Below are 23236 nucleotides of genomic sequence, written 5' to 3' on the forward strand. Positions count from 1 at the left end.
ATTCTTGCATAGAGACTTTCAGCTTTCAGCCACGGATACCTGGGTACAATCACATCTCTTTTATGTTCTAGATGTGTATTCTTAGGCCAGTCACTAAACCTCTCTGACTTGCAGCACTGGAATGATTAGATAATAAGACCCAACAGCTCTTTAATAAAACTCCTGCTGGGCACAGTGCCACACACGTTTAATCCCAGTGGCTCAGGAGGCTGAGGCAGGAGGATCTAGAGTTCAAAGTCAGCCTCAGCAACTTCACAAGGCACTGAGCAACTTAGCAAGACCCTGTCTTTAAATAAAATATTAAAAAGGGTTGGGGATGTGGCTCAGTGGTTAAACTCCTCTGGGTTCAATCCCGGATATCAAAAACAAACAAAACAAACAAACAAACAAACAAACAAAAATTCCAATCATCAATGAACTAGGAGACAACAAAACACTAACAGAAACAACAATTCACAAACATGAAGCCTGCAGAGACCACTAATGCTTACCAGTCACCCTAATCCCCACTTCCTGCCTTTGCAGCTTCCTCTGCAGTTAGGTACAGTCATGTCACCAAGTTCTATATGCTAGAATTGTGAGCACCAACTTTCAGCTTACACAGCTAGGGCTTTTATATTTCTTATAATCAGGCCATATTTTCTTTCTTTTTTTCTCTATTTATTCCTTCCTTCCTGCTTCCCTCCCTCCCTCCCTCCCTCCCTCCCTCCCTCCCTCCCTTCCTTCCTTCCTTCCTTCCTTCCTTCCTTCCTCCTTTCTTATTTTTGTACTAGGATTTGAACCCAGCAGCACAAAAACACTGAGCTACATCCCCAATTTTTAAAAAATTTTTGTACTAATTTTTTGTTTTGAGACAGGGTCTTACTAAGTTGCAGAGGGTCTTGTTGAATTGTTGAGGCTGGCCTTGAACTTGCAATCTTCCTGCCTCATACCCCTGAGCCCCTGGGATTACAGGTGGCATCTGACTCAGATCATCTTAACGTTTGCCTGTTGAATTCCAAAGAAGGTGGGGCTTCAGGAGAAACTAAGCTGATACATATTTTTAAGTTCTGCAAGCTCACCTTTACCCCTCTTGGGGTAGCTGACTAGTGGGGAAGCAGTCATTATCAAAAACACAATGACAGAGAAATTATGATTACGAGTACTTTGCTAAAATCCTAAAAAGTGAGGGGTTAAATGCATTCAAAATATGAAATATTTCATAAGACAACAAGGTCAAAGTGACAACTCTAAACAGTCAAGCCAGCAATAATCCAGGACTATTCCTTGACAAGGGGAAATCAAAACTAAGACAGCTCTCTGTTCCAGCCCAGACCCACGCTTTTCTTTAACAAACAGATGGCCCCATTTAAAGATAAGTAAGGCATGAGAAAGCAGAATTAGGCTTTAGAATAAATATCAAATAAGCAGGGAGGAGGAAAGGCATTTAAACAAGGCAAAGGAAGAACATCATCATACAAAGAAATTTCCAAAGAAAAATGGAGGAAAGAGTCAGATAAATAATTACTCATGAGTTTCACAGAAATTTTAGATGAAAAAAAAAAAACTCTCAAATTAAAAGTTCAAATAAAATGCTGTTATAAAGTGGAAGGAGAAAAAAATGAGTTTTCAGATCTTAGAAAAGAAGTGACAAGAATTTTAAATATGAGATGAAAGTCATGTGTCAATTTAAAAAATGAAATGGATAAGGAGATAATCAAGTATAAGATAAGCTGAAGGAAATCAAATTAAATGAGTTAGAAAAGAATAAGGATCTAATAAGATTAAAAGACATAAAGTTATGGAAAGCAAAGATTATCCAATGGTGATATAATTAGTGTTCCTGAAGGTGTGAAATAAATGAAGAGAAAAATAACAATCAAGGGCTGGGGATTATCTCAATGGTAGAGTGCTTCCCAGGCACACATCAGGCCCTGGGTTCAATACCCAGCACCACAAAAAATAATAATAATAAATAAATAAATACACAAGAAAGAAACTCTGAAGTAAAATTTGGTATGGTATGAACATGAAAACTGAAGCTTACATATACCAAGTAAAAACAAATAAAGTCCTGATCTACAAATATTAAGAATTATCCCAGTAAACTTATTGAAATCAATGCTTTTTAATTTATTTTTTTATTAGTTACACATGACAGTACAATGATCTTGACATATCGTACATTTGAATCAAATGGGATATAATTTCTCATTTTTCTGAGTGTACAGGTTGCAAAATCACATTGGTTATACAGTCACGTATATACATACAGCAATACTAGTGTCTATTTAATTCTGCTACCCTTCCTATCCCCCTTCCCCTCCTGAAATCAATATTTTTAAAAATGAATATGATGTCTCAATAGACAATATCTCCACTGAGTGCCATAGGGCAAGGCTTTAATCCCAGTGTCTCAGAAGACTGAGGCAGGAGAATTGAAAGTTCAAAGCTCCCCTCAGCAACTTATTGAGGGCCTAAGCAACTCAGTGAGACTCAGACACTAATAAAATATAAAAAGGGGCTAGGGATGTGGCTCAGTGGTTAAATGTCCCTCAGTTCAATTCCCAGTACCAAAAAAGAAAAAAATAGACAACATCTCTTGACCTACTTCCTACACACACACACACACACACACACACACACACACACACACACAACATAAAAACTTTCAGGACAGTTTAGATTTGTGTAAGTCTTATTCATAGCAATATTCAATTCAAGGGGAAAGATAGAACATTACCTTTACAGTTCTGAGAGGCAAAGGAGAGTTATCAACAGATTCTATACCCGTTCATGTTATTCTTCAGGTATAAAAACAATCAGTGTACCTAATGGTCATGGGAGGATGGCCCATTAGCACTTAAATAATCTATATCATTTCCCCTAAGCAACCCAAACTCAGCATCCAAGTAGAAGAGTGGACATAGTGATCAGAATTTTATTTTAAGCTCCTTAGTCCTTCTCTGAACAGATTGCTAGCTCTTGCTTCTCACAGATCAAAATTCTCAAAGCCTTGCCTTTAAATGCAAGAGTCAAATATTCTCTCATATTGGAGGAAATCAAGGAATAATGAAGAACAATGAAATTGCATAAACAAAAGTGTAATTAAAATGGGGAAACTGGTCAAATGACTAGTCATGTTGAATCCATTTACAAATCTGAAACTAAATAAATGTGTGTCATTATAAGAAACAATATAACATAGTGTCTCTGAAAATGTGCTCCCTGAGTTTGAATGCCCAGATGTACTGGTTTCAAATCTCTGCTGCTAGGTTTACTTGCTCTGTGTCCAAAGGAAAACTATTTAATGTATTTGATCCCCAATTTCTTCATCTGTAAAAAGGGAGTTGTACTAGCCCCTATTCAAAGTGCTTTTGAAAATATCAAATTAATCCCTTTCCTAACGCTTAGCACATATGAGTGCCTAGAAAATGTCAGCTGTTTCTGGTTTTCCATGAAACCCCTGGGAAAGACCCCATTCCAAATTGCATGAGGAAGCTTCTGCAATGCATGATGAGAAGTGACACAGGAGAACTTGGCATTGCTTTAGAGTCAGATGAAGGCCAATTTTTGGATCCCACCTCTTCTTGTTCCTACACAACACTCCTTATTAATACACCTGTGTCTATGGTAACCACTCCCATCCGATAGGCAGCATTATATAGATGAAGGACCCACCCAAGTCTAGAAATGTTAGGTGGCTGACTGAGATCCTGCAATTAGCCAATGGAAGATATAATGTTTCAACCCCAGATATTTGAAAACTAGACAAACACTTTCTAATGAACAACATTGGCATTCATAAGCCAATTTCTTAATTTTTCTGTGGCTTCGTTTTCTTCTTCATCTACAAGGCTGGAGATGTATTAGTATTATGAACTCATTTGCATTCTCTCAATTTGACTTCTCTATAATATGAATTCCTCTTTCTGAAAACCACCAGTACAAAGGAGAAAATTTTAGCTTACGACCAATAAATATACTATGTGCCACCACCCACATTCCTCAGCTCTCTTTCCCATTCAAACTCAGAGAAACATAATCCTTCAAAACAGCAGTCTGGGCAAACAATGTCCATTTGACTTAACAGGTTCTCTGAATGAAAATTTTTGATATCCTGAGTAGCTGATGAAATCACATAGCCTCATAACACAGGCTGAGCATCAACTCATTTCCTAACAGGCAGGCCTAGTCAAGGATGAGCTCTCCTCTCTGCTTTATTACATTTACTTTTCATTTACCTGGAGATGTTATTAATTTTAAAATTTAATCAAATTTGCTGAAAGACTGTCTAATTAAAATGCTCTCAACAATTTTGTCAAAATTATTAAAGGCAGAACATAGTCTATTAAGGCCTGGGGCACTTTTCAGATTTATGCTCTACTGGACCAACTCAGAAAGTCAAAAAGAGTCATTATAAATTCATCAGAATTATAGGATTTCTCCAAGAAAACAACTTATCATCTTGGAAAGAATAATCTTACCATTCTTCATAAGAGATAGAAGAACATTTTGTTAATGGAAAAAGCGCTCCAAAGAAATCTAAGCATAATGGTTTAATCTAAATACATGCTGAGTTGTCTATTTAAGGGTGATTCACATCTATACCCCTGCTGATTCACAAGATGCCCATAGTGGTGGGCACTATCTCCACATTTCACATGTACCATCTCTCTTGATATCTGGAACCCAAATAATCCTGAGTTCCATGTGAACAATGCCATGAAGTAGGCTTTCCTGCTCCTGTACTAACCAAATCTATGGCAAAATATTCTTCCTCTTTCTTTCTAACCAATGCTGAGGACAAATAGAAGTAAATCAGCTGATTGCTCTTTAAAATACTTGCTCCAGGGGTACAACTGATCCTTGGGATCCATGGGATCCATGTGAGGACCTCCCTCCAATTCTGAAACCAAAGGATACTAAAGTCTTCTATTAAATGGTACAGTATTTACATATAATCCACATACATCCTCCCAGGTACTTTAAATCATGTCTAGTCTAGACTACTTACAATACTTAATACAATGCAAATACTACGCAAATGGTCTTTATACCATATTCCTTAGAGAACAATGACAAGACAAAAAGTAGTTTGTATGTTTCATTATAGATGTAATCCCCTTCCCTAAACAGTTTCAATCTGCAGTTGGCTGAACCCACAGACATGAGTGGGGAGGGGGCTACTGTGTGAGACTGTGAAGCAACTCAGTCATTTATTTAATAGAGCTAACAGAGTCCTCATTTAAACTCAATTTAATATCCTGGACTTTCTATGTCCACTGAAGCAAAGTTATTTCATAACACTACCCAATCCCAATCAGTTCCCCACTTTACCTGGACCTTTCAAACCACCCAGCCCAGGCTTTAAGACTCAATAAACATTGTGCCCAAATTTCCCCTTTAGAAACCCTACTGAGACTCTTTCAAGAGCTGACTTTGCTTAATCAGCAAGTATTTCTGATGGTGTTTTGAAGAGCTATCATTTGACACAGTGAATTCCCACAGTAACCCTCTGAGAGTTGAATGTTTTAAATTGCCATTTTCGAGAAGAGGAATTTGAGATTCTGAGAAATTCAGAAACTGGCTCAAATTTCATATGCTAATAAACAAGCAGATGGAGAATATAAATCAGAGTGAGTTTGCTGAAATATAGGAATTCATTCTCTCACCTATACACAAATTCTTTCAATATATATATTTATTGAATGCCTTTAAGCCCTGGCTCATAGTAACAAACAAGGTTTGCGTGGGCAGAGGAAGAAGCTTCCTTTGTGATATTTAAATTGTAGTGAAGGAGAGAGGAAATGTAAGTCTGAAAACAAGGAATAAATAATAATAATTTAGGGTAATGATGAATGCTTCAAAGAATATGAAATAATCTGAAAGGAAAGCAATGAGAAACTTTAGTTTTAGAGGGGGCAATCAGAGTGGTCTCTTCTGAGAAAACTTTGGAGCAGATGTGGACAATCTGGAAGGAACCAGCCATTTGAGGAAATGCTTCCAGTTCGAGGGAACAGTAGACACAAAATTTCAGAGGCAAAAACAAAGGAACAGAAAGAAGTTGAGAGGGAGGCCTGGGTCTGATCACAGAGTTTACCTCTTAAGTTGAGTGGTTGGAAAGCCACTGGGAAATTTTCGGTGGACACTAATGAGATCTAATTTGTACTTCTAAGCAGTAAATGGCTTGGCTTGTGTGTGAAGAATTGACTATAGTGCAGCAAAAATCGAAGCAGGGAAAGGGAAGTTATGTGTTGGCCCAAGAAGGTAGTAGGAGCAGACACAGAGAGAAGTGGTCAGATAAGAGGCATGTTTCAAAAGTAGACTCATCAGTGCCAGACGGCTGAGCACAAGCGGGTGTGAAATACAGACAGATCTTCTGAGTGTTGTATCTTATCTCCAAATGCACTTCTGTGAAACCAGCATTTCTCCCTTGCCAGTAGGCATGAGGCTACTAAACTTCTAAATTAGAAGATGCTGAAGAGACCCTGGGGAGGAGCAGGCTCTTCTCCCTGGTTATGTAATCTTGCTTAGCAGTCTCTTGAGGTCACCATATATGCCACCTCCCTGTAGGCAACTTCCCCTGAACCTCAGAAAGCAGCCTCTGAGAGCACAAAACTCCTTGGGCAAATTTCCAGCATGGTCTGAGATGCAGTTTCTACCCTGAGGCAGGTTGTTCTAACACCTTTCTGTGGAACTGTGGAGAGTTCCATCAGTACAGAGGCTTTGTAAACTTTTCCATTGTCCAATGGGTCCCCCTTATAACCTTTCCAACAAGGTCCACATTTCAGCCATAGGTGGTGGCAGGTGGTGAGGGGCACCCTTATCCACATTTGGTTTTTTTTTTTTTTTTACCACATGCTCTTCCTTACACTTGAAGATAGTGACTGTTCCTGTATCTTCTATTCCTGTATTCTTCGGAGTTCTCTTTACCTCTTAATAGGTAATTTCTTATTGCTCTAATCTCCTACCATAGCTAGTGATTTATAACATTCAACTTCCCTGCTCAAGTTACCATATAGTTTCTATCTCCTGATTGGACACTGATGGATACAAAAGAGTACAAAGAATAATCTCTTGGTACTTGATATGAGCAAATGGGTAAAAATGTGGTGTCATTATTGGAACGAGCAAGGCTCCCGAATGAAAGAAATCAGGGTTCTGCTCTGGGTAAGTTAAATTGAAGGTGCTTATGAATATAGGTGGAACTTTTAAGTTGGAAGTTTTGTATTCATGGCCAGAATCCAGGAAAGAAGACAAAGAACAGAGATATAAATTGGGAAAATCAGCATATAGATGAATTTTTTTAAGAGAGAGAGAGAGAGAGAGAGAGAGAATTTTAATATTTATTTTTTAGTTTTTGGCAGACACAACATCTTTGTTTGTATGTGGTGCTGAGGATCGAACCTTGGCCGCACGCATGCCAGGCAAGCGTGCTACCGCTTGAGCCACATCCTCAGCCCAGCATATAGATGAATTTAAAGTCACAGGACTGTCTAGGATTTTTCCAGGAAGTATATGGAGAGGTAAGAACTGGGAACTGAATCCTATGACACATCATTTAGACATTGAGGAGGAAAGAAGGAAAGAAATATAAGGAAATCAAAAAGGAATAACTCACAAGGTAGGAGAAAACCTAAAAGCAAGAGGCATTCTAATAAATGAAGTATTTCAATCAAAGGAGATTGCTCAACAGTATGATATCTTTCTTTGAGACTGAGCAAGATGAAGACTCACAGTTAACTATTGGATGTGTAGACTGATATCATTAATGACTTGACAAGATTGGCATGGTAGAGTGAGGTATAAAAGAAACATGGGAATGGACCAAGGAAATAGCAGATGAGGAAATGCAAAGATGGCAGGCAGTGCTTTTGAAAAGTTTCCTTATGCAAAACTTAGCAAAGCAATGCCACAGCCTCTGCTAGCAATGACAGAGTACTGGGAGAGGTTTTGTGTCATCACTCCAGCGTCTCTTATCCAGTTGTAGACAACTCATGGAAAAAGAGAAAATGACTACAGCAGGTTGATGTGGCAAAGGTAAAGTCCTGAGGGGACAAGGGGATGGGACCCAGGAAAGGATGGGGATTGTCACAACACTCACAGTTTTATCATTTTGGAGTATTTTTATTTAAAAAGGTGATCCATGTTGATCTTTTAAAGAAGTGCCTTATATTTAAATATCCTAAAAGGTTTTGTGGCTTCAAAACAGCATGGTAGAGAAAATTCATTTACATCATGCATTACAGTTGCATTTATAGTTTCATTTAGCTCAGTACATTTGAATCAAATATGCAAACTCTCATATTTCCTAGTCACTCTATACGATTTTCATTGGCAGGCTGGATATTATTCTTGTCATGCCATTCTGTGAACTTACAACACCATTCAGGGCATGCACAGTTTTACCCTGTCAGGTTTTTTCAAGAACATTTGAACAGACCAGCTGGAAAGAACTTCACTTTGACACGTTTAGCATTCTTAATCTTTAAACATCCATAAAAGGCAGATTTCATCTTATAAATTAAATATGTCACAAGTCAGTGCTTTTGGAGCAGTTCAATGTGTGTTCACTTCTTGAATGTTCACAACTAACTTAAATCTCAAATAAAAAAATTTTAAACTTTGGCAGATCTTCATGAAACAATGTGTCATCCAGGATGATGTTACCAACAGCAACAGCAGACACAGAGCTCTTTTTATCTCTATAAATGTACCAAGATGGGCCAAAGGGTGTCTAAAACCCAGGAGTGGAAAACTGACTGATACTGTCAATTAAATTGTCCCTGTGTGGTTCTTATCACAACCACCATCTTGAAGAGGACATAATTCTAGCCTTATATATAAAATACAAATAAAGTTAATCATAAAAATATATTTCATAACATAACATTGAATACATTTCACTTTAAGATAAACACACTATGTTATTGTTGTTATTCTTATTGCCCTGGATAAATAAAGATTTTATTATGGATCAGCACTACTCATCTGTAGACTGATAAGATTACCCAGAGGTTCATTACCATTGGTGGAGGAAGTTTATACAAAAGGATAGGGCAATTCCCCCCCCCCCACCCCAAAGGCATGTTGAGTACACAGGGCTGGTCATTTAACACAACAGCATTAGTAACCTTAATCAAGAAGCTCTGGCTCTGGTTTTCTGTAATCCCTGCAGCCTCTCACCTGCCCTGGGGCTGCTGACTCCAGAAGCTGGCAATCAGCTTCCCACCTTAATAAGCAGTTGCTAGGAAGAAATCCCTGACACAGGGAAGAGAAGACCTGGGTGATCTCCTATCACAGAGAAATATATGAACAGGGACAAAAGACAATGTGGGACCAAGTAGCAGAGGAAAAAAAAATCACTTTCGAAAAGAAGTCTGAATAAGATAGAAAGAAATTGTGGGCCATATTGGTCAATAGTGAAGCATTCATAAGGTTAAAAACACACGTTTCCTATAGAAAAAGAAGCTAGATGTAAAGGAACAGGTCGATGGGTTAGGATAAAAATGAAAATAATGAAAGAGGTAAAAAATGAATTTTAAGAAATTTCAGGTAATAATGTTGTAAAAGTAATCATGCAATAAAAATTTAAATGCAAACCAAAATTTTGAAGATGATTCAAAAGGGGAGGAGGGAAGATAATTCTTTCAGAACAGGCTCTCTTCCAGTTCTAACTGCAAGGACCAAGGAAATATTAACTTATATATAATGGAAGCTGGGGAGGCACAGAAGATGAGTACAAGAAGCTGGGAGCTGGAGCCGGCTGCCTTCCTACTACAACAGTCCCCTGGACTTAGTGCTTAATGGAGCCTATTCTAAAAGGAAGCAGGATTCACCAGCAATTCACCTCCTAAAAAGATGCCTTGGACCCAAGATGAGAAAGCAGAGCTGCTCTTCTACCTGGGGAAGATGCTGGTGTTTGAGAAGCAATGGTTCTGGATCTCAGAATTTGAGAGGAAAATCCTCTGAAGTCCCCTTATTTACACAGATATGCATACACAATGATTTGCCTTCTTATGAAATTCACAGGCACAGTATTTTCCATCAAAATGTAATAGGTATTGACCTTCCCTGGCCCACCTTCATGCTTCATCTTCTGCCATTTCCACCGTGAAAGAAATTTCTTAATGCCTTCCTAATTGTTTTTAATTATTTTCTTCTTAGTGGTAAACATTTCCCTGGCCTGACTTTTGTGAAATTGTTTTGTTTTTTTTCCTTAAATTTTTTTAAAGAGAGAGAGAGAGAGAGAGAGAGAGAGAGAGAGAGAGAGAGAGAGAGAGAGAATTTTAATATTTATTTTTTAGTTTTCGGCAGTCACAATATCTTTCTTTGTATGTGGTGCTGAGGATTGAACCTGGGCCGCACACATGCCAGGCAAGCACGCTACTGCTTGAGCCACATCCCCAGCCCTTGTCCTTAAAATTTAAAACTTTGTCTAGGACATGTAAGGTCTTTCCATTTGCTTGCCCTGTATTTGGTAGGTTACCCTGAGGTTCTGAACAGGACTGAGTAAGAGAACTACCTGAAATTTTCTATGTCTTCAAATATCTTTTTTCTTTCTATACTTTTTCTCCATCAGCTCATGGCCTATTTATGTTCCTGTTACAGATACAACATTATTTTTTTTCTAATAAAAAAAGTTTGACTATCATTAACACACATAAAATTTTCCATCTTAACCATTTTTAGGTGTATAGTTGGGTAGTGTGTCTCATTGCCAAGCAGAATGCAATTAAAGTCATGAAATTTTGAAAGACGGGACAGATCAGAGAGAGTGACAGCCAGCTGGACTGTGGTGAGAAGTATTTTCTGTGTAGAATGGCACCTCATGCAGGAGCTAGCCTAGAGTCTTTCTATGCCCTTCTGAATTTGAAATTCTGTGAACCTGCAAGAAGGTGGGGAGACTTTAAGAAGACCTGCAGAAGGCTGCTGTAGACTTTGATGATTGTCTATATTTGATAAATAGATGAGACCCTCCTGAGAACAAACAGGAAAACTTTCTCCTTCTAAATTCCTTTTTTTTTTTTCATTTCTTACTTAATTTAGGGATGAGCTTGTCCAAAATCACTGTTCAGGCAACCAACAATCACGTCTTTGCTCCTATGCCCTCGGTGAGGTCTGTGACTCAGGCTACCAAAAAAAAAAAAAAAAGTTAGGAGAGACTTGAAATAAAAAGAATGGATTCTAGAATCTTCTTACCTCCCATTCAAAACTGTCTTTCTTGTATTCTGCCTCTATTGCCTTATGTGCCTGCCAAGAGCTGACTTCTTCTTGCTGGAAATTCCTGAAGGAAACTCACTGAAGTTCTCCTGCTCTCAGCCAGGGCTCCTGGGACCTGGGTCTCATTTCTGCAACAGTTCCTGCTGGTTATCCAGATTCCCCTCATCTCTGATAGCTGAAGGTGCCCTTGCTTGCTGAGCTCTTATGGCATTATCCAAGTATATCTGCCATCACTGACCCCCTTTATCATAGAACTTGTACCACTGACTACTTTAAGAATGCTGGAATAGTCAGCCCCTCTCACAATGAGAATTTTCTGTTTCCACTGGTACCAGCGGGTAGGAGAATCCTTTCCCTAGGCCTCATTTTATTAGAAGTAAGTGGGCAAAGTCTATCTAACCTCAGATATGACAGCATCACAGATGTTCATTTCACTGATTTTACACCCCACCCCAGAGTTGATGACCAAGGATGGATTAGCTTAATGCCTTCCTTCAGGAGGATCAACCTCTTAACCAGGAATACCATTTCAATGGCAGCTTCATGGAGGAGAATTTGGAAGCCAGAAGGGATTTTCTGGCATCTCTTGAATCACTCTACACAAAGGTCACTTCACAATTTTTACAACTGAAGAGAGTTCCTTTCTCTGTAATTTATATGAAGTTGAAGAGGAAGACATGATGAGGGTAATCACTGACCCTTTCACAAGGAAATTAAGAAATGAACTGCTGGGTAGAGAATCTTGTAATGGGTGCTAGAAGCAATCTTTCTGCCTGGACCTCATAAAATGTCATTATCCCTGGGTTCAGAATCTGATTGATACTGACCTCAAGCCAACCTAAGAATTATAGTTTAGTTCAGAGAAACATCTTTTACTCATCAAAACAGAAAATACACATACATCTTTTCTTTGCGTTTTCCTAAAAAATGGATTTAGTCACTTCAGAAACAAAATAAATAATTAGAATCTAATCAAGTTAAAGTAAATATTCTCAAAATATAAGAATGTTTTCCCTGTTCATCATGTTAAAATTGGTAAATCTCCCTTTTAAATTGACCCTGCTTGTAGTGGCTCAGTTGTTTTCAAAATTCTCAGATGTCTTGCTATTTACCACAAATATTAAGTAACACTTGAACCATTCTCAAATGAAATTCTTAGATAATTCTTAGATAATTTAAAAATGAATTTTGTAACCTTCCTATAGTAATAAGGTACACAGTATATATATACACTATATATACTGTGTTATAACTACAAATGAGTGATAAGAGGAAAATGATTTATAATAAAATAATATGTATGTCAGTGTATACTCAGGTATAATCACAAAGACAGACAAAGCAAAGCATCCTGATGTTGTCATCTGTATTGGAATACCTACCGAATACAACTGAAATTAATGCAGGTATGTTACATTGTATTTTAATGTCATACGTAACATTGCTATCAATTGTGTAAATTTCCAGAGGAATGAACAACTATTGGTAAAGTTCTGAGGGAACCAGAATAAAATCTTTCCTCAAAACTCATGGTATTTAGGACAGGTGTACTTGGGCACACCTGTGGCTCAAGAGGCTGGTGCAGGAGGATTGTGAGTTCAAAGCCAGCCTCAGCAACTTAAGAAGGCCCAAAGCAACTTAGCAAGATCTTGTCCCAAAATAAAGATAAGAGGACTTGGGATGTGGTTCAGTGGTTAAGCACCACTGGGTTCAATCCACGATACCAAAAAAAAAAAAAAAAAAATCCAGATCCTCTGAGAGAAGTTAAACCTCAGTTGGAGACAGAATCTAAAGAACCACCTGATGATCTATCTGAGGCTGAAGTTAATGCCACATTGGACATAAAATTTTCAGAAACTTCAAAAATTTTAACTTCAAAAAATTCTTACCATACAAAAAAATACTATGCATTTATAAAACTGAATAAAAATCAAATGTTCTGATTATTTTCAGTGCATTTCAATTTATGAATTTTTGACAGATCATTCAAATAGAGAGCAAGCACAACCATTAAGTTTAAAAAAATAGAGAGCAAGACCTACACAATTCTTTTCTATGTAGACAACTGTATCCAAGTTAAGATACTTGTCCTTGGCTCCACCTTGAAGTACTAGTAATCCTCTCTTAAAATGATGATATCCAAAATTGGTCCTTGAGATCAATGTCATCCCCATACCTGGGTTAGATTAGCTCTTATTCCAATTAAAGACAAAGAACAGGCAACTTGAAATTATTCTATTTTTTTATTTCATTAACACTGATGAATAAGATGTTTTATTTTACAGAGTGTGCATTTTCATCTTTGGATAATATTTCTTTTATAGGCCCACATAACTAGGCCTTTTATTATAACAGAGAGAAGCATAATTGCCTGATCTCAACATATCTAAAATCTGGAAAAGGTCATAACACAAACTGTAAGGTAGAAGATATTTTGATAGTAATAATATAAGAAGAGAAACATAATGAAATTTTCACAAATAATTTTTGAAGGTAAAATATTTTACTCTATTTCTTTATTGTCTTGTACATTTATTGGACATTACCAATTTTCTTAAAGTGTTCATGTCTTAGTAATTGTCTCGAAAACATTATGGAACAAAGAGAGAAATAAAAAATTAGGAAAATCAGTTGGAAGAGAAATCACATAATAAATGAAAGCAATATAATTGAAAAGAGAAAAAAAAGACAGATAAAAGAAATTTAAAGTAGGAAAAAAATCGGGAACTAGAAATGTCCCCAGTATGTTGCTGTTTTTTCTTCCTCAGAATTAATTTCCATGAATCAGCAATTTTAATGTTAGAAAGTCACAGAGCTAATTCTTATTCCCTTGATGTATTTGTGGATCCATAAGGTGACAGCCAATTATGGAAAACTGCTAAATCGTGAAGATATACCTTGCTGGAAAAAAAAAAATTCTCAATTCATTCAGTAGTTCTATTCTTACCATTAGTTACTGCAGGTTTTCTGCAGCATTAAAAACATGCAACTGGATTTGTTTCTTGGCAAATTTAGATTATAAAATTTTGAAGGCAATAGAAATATCAGCAGCAGGGAACTAAAATCCAGGAGCATAGTATCAACCTAGCCATTAATAGACATTTGTGAAATAAAATGTGGCACATATCACAAGTTACAAAACAATGGCAAAATGCTAATCAGAATTTTGCAAAAACTCCAAATTATTTAATATTTTGAAGGTTACATTTTTTATTATTTTTCAGTACATTTGTTCATTCATTCCTCAAATATTCAGAAAACTTTCTTAATACAGTCTAATCTCATACAGTCTAAATTAATGGTTACTCCATACATTTACCAAAAGTTTTTAGGAATGTAGTTTTCATTTTTAAAAAAATATATAACTTTAAGAGTGAAATGAACTTCAAAAATTTCAATAGAACTTTCTGTATCAAAAGAACATTTAAATTAACTGTAGCCCAATACATCTAGAAATTCTTCCAAAATACAGAAAAGGAAAAAATGTTAATCATCTCTCTTGGGAACACATTTTAATGCCTAGCAGCACATTGATCAGGAATATTCTCTAGGTTACAATTTCACCATTGTTTAGATATATTCAGTAACCTTATAAATGATTTTTGGAGGAACAGTACAATTGGTGATCCTGAACACAGACCCCTATGACCTTAAACTTGACCTTTCAATAGACAAATCTAGAGGTATGGGAAGGACAGTGGAAGGAGATGAACATTATATCTTATATACATGTATGATGACACTTCTGGTGTGACCCTGTACCATGTTCAGCCAGAGGAAGGAGAAGTTGTGCTCCATTTATGTACAATGTGTCAAAATGCATTCTGCAGTCATGTATAACTAATTAGAACAAATATAAAATAAATAAATAAAGTAATATTCTAGAAAAAAAAGGACATATCTAGAAATCCTTGTTCTAGCAGTAGTCCATGAGATCTGTTTCTCTTCATGTCTAAATACTGAACTTCTCACCAGTTATGATTACCCAGAGAAATTTCATACTATTTCTCCCTTCATCTCTTTTTTGCCAGTGTGAGTTGGATGGATCATCTTGTCTGGTGTATTGAGAGCTAAATTATAACCAAGATTAACCTACCTAAGGTGAAGAGGCATGAAAAGAACTAGACAGCTGAGTCCAGTCCAAACCCCAAGAAAAGACCATGCTTCTAGCTGAGGAAATTAGAATGAGCTAATGAAACTAGTACCCGTTAGACCTATGTTGCCTGGATGGGCCAAGCAAACATTTCACACTAGAAAATAATGCAATCTCATATTTGGGTAACATTTCTTCTGTAGGCCCACATTAGTCAGCCTTTTATTATAACACAGTCCCATAGAGAGAAAAGCATAATTGCAACTCCATGTGGAGTCATCATCAGTGGTCTTTGTATGGGCATCTTTTGGAGACCACAGGGATCAAGCAAAGATTGAGATGAGTGCTCTGTAATTTTATACTACTTTTGTTTGGCTGGAGCAAATAATGAATGGTATTCTTACTGTAAGCACAAAATGATGGATGCAGACCTCAAAAGATTCAGAGATGCCGTTTATTCATTCACAGACTCAGGCACCATAGGGGTTCATTTTCTGGATGAGAAAGTGGCCTTCAGTTACAGAGGATACAGTGAGGGTGGTTTAATCATTGGAAACTGTGGATGTGCCCTTTGGACAGTCAGGGGCTAGTGGTGCAGGTTAAAACTTTAACTCAGGAGAACAGTGGTTAAAGATTAGCATTAAACAGAGACATGAGGCGGGAGGGAAAGGGAGAAAAAAAAGGGAAATCACATGGAAATGGAGGGAGACCCTCATTGTTATACAAAATTACATTTAAGAGTTTACGAGGGGAATGGGATAACAAACATGGAGGGAAATGAATTACAGTAGATGGGGTAGAGAGAGAAGATGGGAGGGGAGGGGAGGGGGGATAGTAGAGAATAGGAAAAGTAGCAGAATACAACAGTCACTAATATGGCAGTATGTAAAAATGTGATGTGTAACCGATGTGATTCTGCAATCTGTATTTGGGAAAAAATGGGAGTTCATAACCCAATTGATTCTAATTTATGAAATATGATTTGTCATGAGCTTTGTAAAGTTGTGAACATCCAATAAAAAAAAAATTGAAAAAGAAAAAAAAAAAAAAAGAAAAAAAATTGCAAAAAAAAAAAAAAAAAAAGGTTGAAACTCATTGTTACCTGGAGAGATGGGAGTCCAGATCCTGAGAGATGTATCCTCAAATCTCACCCATTGCTTTTCTTTCTCTGGGATTCACTGTTTCCCAGAGTTTCCATATTTACTGAGTCTCCATTTAGACTAATTTGCTATGGGGGAAGGTCCAAGTCCATTGCCCAGCATTCAGAAGCCACTCCCTTCCTTCAGGGCCCATTGTTATTGGGAAAGGACTTACCGACAGGTTAATGCTTGGCTAGTTTTCTCTCCCTCCTCTGGAGCTGCACCATCTCTCCGCTTTTCTTCTGGGGCTATCTGGTTGGAATATTATTTTCCATAGCCCTCCGCTTACCTCCCTGGACTATTTCCACTCCCAATACAAAGAAATGACTATGGTGGTTCATGGCTAACGGCACAAAAGGCAATTCCATAGGTCAATTATCTTTTGCTTAAACCAATGGCTTCCCCCTAGAACAAAGAGCAGTAAATCACAGCAGCTAATGGCTGTGACGCTCAGGAAGATTTCGTTGTAAAATGCAACATTGTTATTGCAGCCCTTGGTTTGTGCCACAACATGCAAGTAATAGATCCTGAAGAACTGGTAGGGAAGAAAACAAATAAGGATGATGCCTATGAAGAATAGATTCTTCAGCTGAGCCCAGAACTCCTGGTGGGACAGTAAGGAGTGGCTTAGCTTCCGCACCATGGATATAGTGATGAAGATCTGGAAGACCAAGAGAATCACTGCAGTGGTTATGACAATAATGACTATTATGTAATTGATGACTTGCACATACTCACGACCAAGTTCCTTATGGAAATTAAAACAGTGGTTTTCATTGTACTCCTCATTATTTCCATACTGAGAAATGACCAGGGGTACCACAATGACAATCACCAAAAGCCACATGCCTGAACTGGCAGCAACCGCATGTAGTTTTCTGTAGAATTCCACTTTGTCCTGGCGCTTGAAGAAGATGAGGTACCTGATAACCAGGATCACCAGGTAGAAGAGGAAGGTGAGGTACATGTGGATGTGCAGCATGGCACTCACAAATTTGCAGAAGGGCAATCCAAATGTCCAGGTCTCCTTGATGAGGTAGGACAAGCGGAAAGGTACTGTCAGCAGAAAAACACTGTGGACCACCACCAGGTTAACGACTGCTGTGGTAGTCACGGACCGGGTATTCATTTTCACCAGCAGGAACAAAATGGAGATGACCCCTGTCAGTCCGCCAATGAGTACTACAAAGTAAAGCCAGGTTAAATGAGGAGTCAGTATAGGATCACAAGAGGAATTCCTGGAGATATTGTAACCAGCCATTCTTCAGACATCGCCTGGAAGAGAAAAAGCACTGATAAACTTCCAGAGTTTCTTTCAGAGTACCTTTAAGGCACTGACGACAACATGGCTTGCAATTTATCTATTTACATGATGTAAACTTTATGTGCCTTAAGAATGAAGATTAGGTCATATGCATGTTTGTGTATCTTAAATCTAAAACACAGCAGTCATTGTTTCAGTCCATTTCTGTTGTTAATAACACAATACCACACATTAGGTGACTTTATAAAGAAACTAGGTTTATTTTGGCTCATGGTTCTGAAAGTCCAAGGTCAAGGTGTTACCCTTAGTGATGGCCTTCTTGTTGCAGACTTTCTAGGTGTCACGGAGACAAAGAGCATGCATATACATCTATGCCTCTCCTGGTCTCTCTCCCTCTTTTATAAAGCACCACTAGGATTCATTTATAGGGATGCCACCCTGAAGAATTTATCTAACTCTAATCCCCCCAAAGATGCCACCTATGAACCACATGATTGGATTAAGTTTCCATCTTCTTAATACCTCACAAAGGGGATGAAATTTGAACACGTGAAACCTTGGAGAACATGCACTAACCATATCTAAACCATAACAGTCATTGATTCTTAGTCTTTAATAGGAATAAAAATCTAATCTTAATGATAGATGCTGCCAGAAAAACACATAAATAATAAATACACACACACACACACACACACACACACACACACACACACACATGAGGCAATCTGCATAAATCTTAAGAGAATTACAGCCCATGGGGAAATACTAGTACTATAATAACAACTAGGAAATATTTTTATACAAGATATTTTTTAAGCATGATTCTAGTTCTCTAAATCCTTCCACCAGGGAGAGTCAAAGAGATTCAAATTGAATTGTTCACTCAGAACCTGACCTTTGTAATTCATTTGCAATTATTCTTATTCATTCCTTGAATATCTCTTCATACAATCGAGATGGATTGAAAGGTGAATGGATGGATGAAATGATGTAAGATATTTTAAGAGCATGATTCTAGTTCTCTAAATCCTTCTAACTTGCTCTTAAATGACCAGAGAATATTCACACTTAATTCATTTATGATACTGATTTATTTGAGAAAAATTTAGATAAGTCAAGGCAGCCACAAGAAATAGGAAGTTTTATCTGAATTTTTCATCGTACTTATATTTTCATGTAACTGGGAGATCTGACTGTTAAATTTAACAGAGCCCCTATCAAAAATGGGCATGCCCTTCCCATTCTCCTAGTCCCTGCATTCAAACGTATAAGAGGGCAATTGTCATTCCTCCTCCAGACTCCTGAAAGATCCTCCCCCCAAATTATTCAAATCCTCACACTCCATCTTCAACTTAGTTAGTATTAAAGGTTTGGAAGTCTTTCAATTTCACTAACAAGTTATATCACATTTCTTACTTAAAGGCCTTCAATGGCTTCCCATTTAAGATAAATATCGATATCTTTACATATCTAGAATGTTCTGGGTTACAATGGCAAAGTCTGATCCTTTGAGACCAGATTCAAGAAATAATCAAACTTTGATGGAATTCACATGGGGGCGTGAGTGGTACAGAAGAGCCTTAATCAGGCCCAGCTTTCTGACTTGAACAATTGCCTTGACACCAGGGAAACTCAAATAAATTCAAATTGAATTTTTCACTCAGTACTGGACCTTTGGAACATATTTGCAATTATTTTTCTTCATTTACATAATGGAATATGTCCCAGCAATACAAATAAACCTACTTTTGATATACATAACACTGATGAATCACAAAAACATATTAAATCATATATATATATATATATATATATATATATATATATATATTCTCAAGAAGGTAACAGTGCCCTAAATGTGCAAAAAAAAGATTGTCCTTGATGTATGTCATGGTTTAGATATGAGGTGTCCCCCAAAAGTCCATGAGTGTGGGGTGCAGTGGCGAAAGCCTGTAATCCCAGTGGCTCAGGAGGTTGAGGCAGCAGGATCAGGAGTTTCAAACCCAGCCTTAGCAACTTAGCAAGCCCTAAGCAACTCAGTGAGACCCTGTCTCTAAGTAAAATACAAAAGGACTTTTTTCATGTGCTTGTTGATTGATAGTATGTCCTCCTCTGAGAAGTGTCTGTTCAGGTCCTTGGCCCATTTGTTGATTGGGTTATTTGTTATCTTATTGTCTAATTTTTTGAGATCTTTGTATACTCTGGATATTAGGGCTCTATCTGAAGTGTGAGGAGTAAAGATTTGTTCCCAGGACGTAGGCTCCCTATTTACCTCTCTTATTGTTTCTTTTGCTGAGAAAAAACTTTTTAGTTTGAGTGAGTCCCATTTGTTGATTCTAGTTATTAACTCTTGTGCTATGGGTGTCCTATTGAGGAATTTGGGGCCCGACCCCACAGTATGTAGATCGTAGCCAACTTTTTCTTCTATCAGACGCTGTGTCTCTGATTTGATATCAAGCTCCTTGCAGCCATTAGGAAGTCAAACAACAACAAGTGCTGGCGAGGATGTGGGGAAAAGGGTACACTTGCTCATTGTTGGTGGGACTGCAAATTGGTGCAGCCAATTTGGAAAGCAGTATGGAGATTTCTTGGAAAGCTGGGAATGGAACCACCATTTGACCCAGCTATTCCCCTTCTCAGTCTATTCCCTAAAGATCTAAAAAGAGCATGCTACAGGGACACTGCTACATCGATGTTCATAGCAGCACAATTCACAATAGCAAGACTGTGGAACCAACCTAGATGCCCTTCAATAGATGAATGGATAAAAAAAAAAATCTATACACAATGGAGTATTACTCTGCATTAAAAAAATGACAAAATCATAGAATTTGGAGGGAAATGGATGGCATTAGAGCAGATTATGCTAAGTGAAGCCAGCCAATCCCTAAAAAACAAATGCCAAATGTCTTCTTTGATATAAGGAGAGTAACTAAGAACAGAGTAGGGACGAAGAGCATGAGAAGAAGATTAACATTAAACAGGGATGAGAGGTGGGAGGGAAAGCGAGAGGGAAGGGAAATTGCATGGAAATGGAAGGAGACCCTCATGGTTATACAAAATTACATACAAGAGGAAGTGAGGGGAAAGGGAAAAATAATACAAGGGGAGAAATGAATTACAGTAGAGGGGGTAGAGAGAGAAGAGGGGAGGGGAGGGGAGGGGAGGGGGGATTGTAGAGGATAGGAAAGGCAGCAGAATACAACAGACACTAGTATGGCAATATGTAAATCAATGGAAGTGTAACTGATGTGATTCTGCAATCTGTATACAGGGTAAAAATGGGAGTTCATAACCCACTTGAATCAAAATGTGAAATATGATATATCAAGAACTATGTAATGTTTTGAACAACCAACAATAAAAAAAAATACAAAAGGACTGGGGGTGTGTCTCAGGGGTTGAGTGTCCCTGAGTTCAATCCTGGTACCAAAAACAAAACAAACAAAGAAGTTCATGAGGTGAGAATACTAGAACATTCAGAGGTAAAATGATTGGTTATGAAAGCCTTAACATAATCAGTTCATTGATTCCCTGGTAGAGGTTAACTGGGTTGTAACTGTAGGCAGATAGGTTGTAGCTAGAGGAGATGGTTGCTAGGATTGTGCCATTGGGGTATATATATATTATTTCTGGTGAGCAGAGATTAGTCTCTCTCTGTTCCCTTATTGTCATGTCCTGAGCTGCTTTCCTGCCTCATGCCCTTCTGCCTTGATGTTCTGCCTTGCCTCCAGCACAGAGCAACAGAGTCAGCCATTGATGAACTGAGACCTCTGAAACCATGAGCCCTAAGTAAACTTTTCCTCCTCTACATTGTTCTTGTCAGATCTTTTGGTCACAGCAATGAAACAGCTGACTAAAACAATGTGTGAGAAAATATTATTCTATGTATATAAAGTATGGAAATGTATATATGTACATATATGTATAGACAGACAGACAGACAGACAGACACACACACACACACACACACACACATACACCTGGCACATAACCACATAGGTATATCTGTGGTATTAAAATTTCAGAAGGAGTTGAGAGACAATTAGGGGAAAAAAAAACTAAAAGTGCTGTCTAATGGGACAGTAATTTATAATCAGTTGAGAAACACTGTGCTCAATGAAAGATACCAGCCACAAAAAGTGCATACTGTTTGATTTCTTTTTCTAGAAAAGACATAACTAATGTGAGAGAAAACAAATCCATGTAGGCCCTGGCCCAGGTCATGGGGAAAGAGATCCACTTCCAAGCAGGTGGAGAGGCTTATGAGGTTATAGAAATATTTTATGTCTTATTGGTTACCACCACAGTTACTTGACAACATTTGTTAAGTTACACACTTAAAATTGAGGGATTTGTTTGCATATACTTATACCTCAATACATTTTTTTTAAGTAATAATAACCTAAATCCAGGAAACCTCTATTTTTGTAAGCATGGAATACAACTTCAAAGAATCATGACGGGGTATTTCCTTAGGGGTTGCCTCATGGTAGACTTGACCTATGTGATGTGTCATCTCTACTTGCCTCTTATTTTTCTCTGTGGAAAAATAGTTCATCAAGTAGGAATTACCCTGCATTCAACTCTGAGTCAGAATGGCTGTGCCGCCATGACTTCTGCTCACCATTTCCTAATATTGGCCTAGTCAGACTGACTTCTGAAAGAAGGGAGTAAAAGCAATAGCACATCACTTAGATCCTCTTTCTTTATTGTAAACTGCTGCAATATCTCTCTTATATATATCAGAAACACATGTTAAATAATTGTCTCTGTGCTAAGACTACACTACATTGCCATATTTAATTTAACCCTCAGATATGCTTGTGAGTAGTGAAGTGTATTATCATATGGAAATCTAGGTGATAAAACTGAGTCCTGGGCAGGATGCCATTTGACTAAGGTTTTCAGAGCCTATCTGTCTGTCTGTCTCTCTTTCTCTCTCTCTCTCTCTCTCTCTCTCTCTCTCTCTCTCTCTGCACACACACACACACACACACATACACACACACGATACATACATTCCAAAACATTATTGTATGTCATGAAGAAGCATTATGAATATGCCAATTCCAAGTTTCTAAATGTTAACATAAGCAGGAGGGAAGGCCATCAAGAAACTTCTCTGCTTCCATGGCTGTCTGCCAACATCTCAACAGAGCAGCTCTTTCTGCTTCTTGGATTCCTAACTCTCCTACCCCTTTTACTTGGTTTTTAGCAGATCCCACAGGTTAGGTCAATCAAAATCATTCTCTTTCTTGCCTGCTTTTGTTATAGTTTTTTTTTTTTCGGTATTAGTGGTTGCATATGACTTCATTTACTGGTCTGTTGTTGGATTGCAAAACATGGAGGCAGATATCAGCCAAATGAGAATGTCAATGTGCAGAGAGATTAGATCGTTTGGCAAGATAGTAGTGAAATTGGTTACTCTGGGACAGCTATGGCATAATTCTTGTACTCATTAGTATATAGCCTAGATTTCAAATATTAAAATAACATATTAAATATAACTTCAATCAGACATTATATCAA

General features: G+C 37.7%; 1 protein-coding gene across 2 annotated transcripts in view; it reads right to left on the reverse strand.

The window, feature by feature from the left end:
- Positions 1-16780: 16780 nt before the first annotated feature.
- The window catches only part of LOC308645836 (putative G-protein coupled receptor 141), a gene marked incomplete at its 3' end in the record, with an annotated part of 61387 nt that continues 54931 nt past the window's right edge, over positions 16781-23236 (reverse strand). For both annotated transcript variants that reach the window (XM_081288249.1, XM_081288248.1), the window contains one exon: positions 16781-17712. In XM_081288249.1, coding sequence (XP_081144375.1) covers positions 16781-17698 — 918 coding nt within the window. In that variant the 5' untranslated portion in view covers positions 17699-17712. The remainder of the gene's footprint in view (positions 17713-23236) is intronic.

Source organism: Spermophilus citellus, assembly GCF_964194105.1.
Source record: "Spermophilus citellus genome assembly, chromosome: 3".
NCBI lineage: Eukaryota > Metazoa > Chordata > Mammalia > Rodentia > Sciuridae > Spermophilus > Spermophilus citellus.